Source organism: Stegastes partitus, unplaced genomic scaffold (assembly GCF_000690725.1).
Source record: "Stegastes partitus isolate 25-593 unplaced genomic scaffold, Stegastes_partitus-1.0.2 Scaffold114, whole genome shotgun sequence".
NCBI classification, from domain to species: Eukaryota; Metazoa; Chordata; class Actinopteri; family Pomacentridae; genus Stegastes; species Stegastes partitus.
In genome coordinates this window covers 704,462-706,941 of record NW_007577845.1, presented here as the reverse complement: position 1 = coordinate 706,941, position 2,480 = coordinate 704,462, and the positions used below count along the sequence as shown (strand labels likewise).

Sequence of the window (2,480 nt, the reverse complement as noted above, 5' to 3'; positions counted from 1 at the left end):
TGTTAATCAGCTAGCGTTAGCTAAGCTAGCTGGTTGCTAGCTGTAGCATCATGCTAGGTGTACAAACACAAGAGTGAAATCGATCTCCTTCCTAACTTCCTGCAACAATACAAACATATTTCTCAAAATGGTGAATTTTATCACCTGTTAGCCTCTAACCTGGACTTTAACCGACTCAGGATGATGTGTTTAGCTTTATGCCGTCATTTGTGTGACTTTTATCAGACTGAGGTCCTGGTGGAGCAGCAGCAGCTACCACTGGCTAATCGGTTAATCCAGTAAATCAATCGATTAATTTAAACACAGCTGCACTGTGACGCAGAGACGAAGCCTTCAGTCTATCTGTAGCATGATTCTGGAAAACTGAGAAAACAACACGTTTGTGGTTTCCAGTTACTCCCAGTTCCTCATTTTGCTTCCTTTTATGATTTGTACCGATGACCTACGTCTGTCGCAACATGTGTTCAACAGGACACGTCGACCTGTAACGCCTTCATTCATTCAGCTGCTCGTTCATCTTTTATCGAGTCAAACCCAGAAAACCAACCAACCAGCCGACCGGGCTGTTGGCCGCGTTGAAAATCAGACGTGCATTTAAACATCAGGCTCTTGTGGGAATAAAACCTGACGTGTTAATTATAGAAAACCTGCTGAACCACCGCGTCACGTGAAGGGAAAACACCTCTCTGGTGTTTGGTGCACAAACACGACAGGAACAAAACGAGTTCCTAAAAACATCACAACAGGCAGCTTAATGTGTTAATATCCTGTTTTTAACAGCTTTGTGTGTTAATATCCAGGTTTTATTCACGCACAGAGGTGTCAGAAACCAAGATGTGAGCACGTTCACTAAAGCTTCAAAATAATAAAAGTATAAAAGTTCCAAGTTATAAAGTTTTTTTAATAAGTTTCCTAATAAGATGCACACCAGCAGATACAGTCGTCCTCAGATCTATTCATCTCTTCCCATTAAAGAAAAGGGAAAATTCACAACAGTCACTCAAATAACCAGAAACGGAAAAAAGTAATAATAAATAAAAATTTGCTAAATTATAATTTAGTGAAATAAGACGTTGCTTTTGAATTGTGGTTGAAAAGAATAATTTAAAAAATAAAATTGTCCTGGACCAATGAGAGGCCTTTGCTGATGAGCAGTGGTCCAGAACACCTGTCAACAGGTGCACAAGTCTGACTGAGAGTTACAGGAAACACCTGATGGCAGTGATTGGCTCACAGGGTTGTTCAGCTACATGTTAGTTCACAGGTCTCATCAGGCTGTTTTTGTTTTTGTTTTTTTTAATATTTGTGTTGAACCAATTCAAAAGCAACGTCATGATGTTCATTACATTTTTATTTATTACTACTTTTGTCATTATCAACCTTTTTCATCTGGTTTTTCCTTCTTTAATGGGAGGTCTGGATAAATCTGAGGACGACTGTACGTCATTCATGACTGGAAACTTCATGTCAACACTTGAGATTACCAGTTTGGCTTTTATAAAAAAAAATCCCGTCCCAGCTCCTGAATATTGGGGATTTTTTTTATTCTTTTCTTTGTTTTATGGTAAAAGCTGAGGGAGGGATGAGAACATGCTTTCAATAAGAAAAACTCAGGTGGATTCAACAAAACAATAACGACTAAAGCTAAAGGCTGAGTGAAGCTGCATCCTGCATCAGCGTCTCCAGAGGAACGCTCAGACTCACCGAGGTAGAACATGAGGGTCGTCGTGACGAAGGACATGAAGTACATCCCCGACGCGAACGACATCATCCCGATGAGGATCAGCATGACGTCGCTGACGCAGCGACGGAACACGATGACGCCGAGGAAGCTGGTGAGGAAAATCGCACAGCCGGCGGCGTTCCCATAACCCACCTGGATGGAGGGACGGACAACAGAGAAAACCAGAGACCAAGAGAGAGACAGGAAGTAGAAGAAAGAATCAGACAGAAAGTGAAACGAGTTAAAACCACAAGAGCACCAGACAAACAGGAGAGCAGCATGAAATGTGAAACTAAATCAGTTTCACTAATAAATAAACATAAAGACGAACCACACATAGACGTCTGAGCATAAAAACTCACATTTAACTGAACAATCACTCTGCTGTTCATCACTAACATTTAGATGCCAATAATTTAAATCTACGTGAGAACTGAGCAGTGAAACCATCTCCATCTGCATCTAAACCACAAACCCCTGCAGCAGCAGACTGGTACCTGAGCTGCGGTCCAGCTGAGCGGTGCTTTCAGCACGAAGGCGCCCAGAATCTCTACGGCGCCGCCAACCGCAAAGTCGTAGAGGAAGGCGGCCACGAAGAGCAGCACCACGGTCACCTTGTCGACCGGAGCAGGAGGCTCAGCAGCAGGCGGGCTGTCGGAGGTGGAGGTCAGGAGGTGGCAGTTCTCCTCCGGATCCTCACTTTGGACCTGTTTCACCTGTGATTCAGACGGACTCACATTTAACATCTGCACACTGA

The 2,480-nt window shown here is 43.1% G+C and overlaps 1 protein-coding gene across 1 annotated transcript in view; it reads right to left on the bottom strand.

Moving 5' to 3' along the window:
- slc46a2 (solute carrier family 46 member 2) overlaps positions 1–2,480 on the bottom strand; it is a 35,794-nt gene that overhangs the window by 30,657 nt on the left and 2,657 nt on the right. Inside the window, exons 2-3 of the mRNA XM_008278060.1 lie at positions 2,221–2,439; positions 1,705–1,876 (exon numbers count right to left, since the gene is read on the bottom strand). Of these exons, the coding sequence (XP_008276282.1) occupies positions 1,705–1,876; positions 2,221–2,439 (391 nt within the window). The remainder of the gene's footprint in view (positions 1–1,704; positions 1,877–2,220; positions 2,440–2,480) is intronic.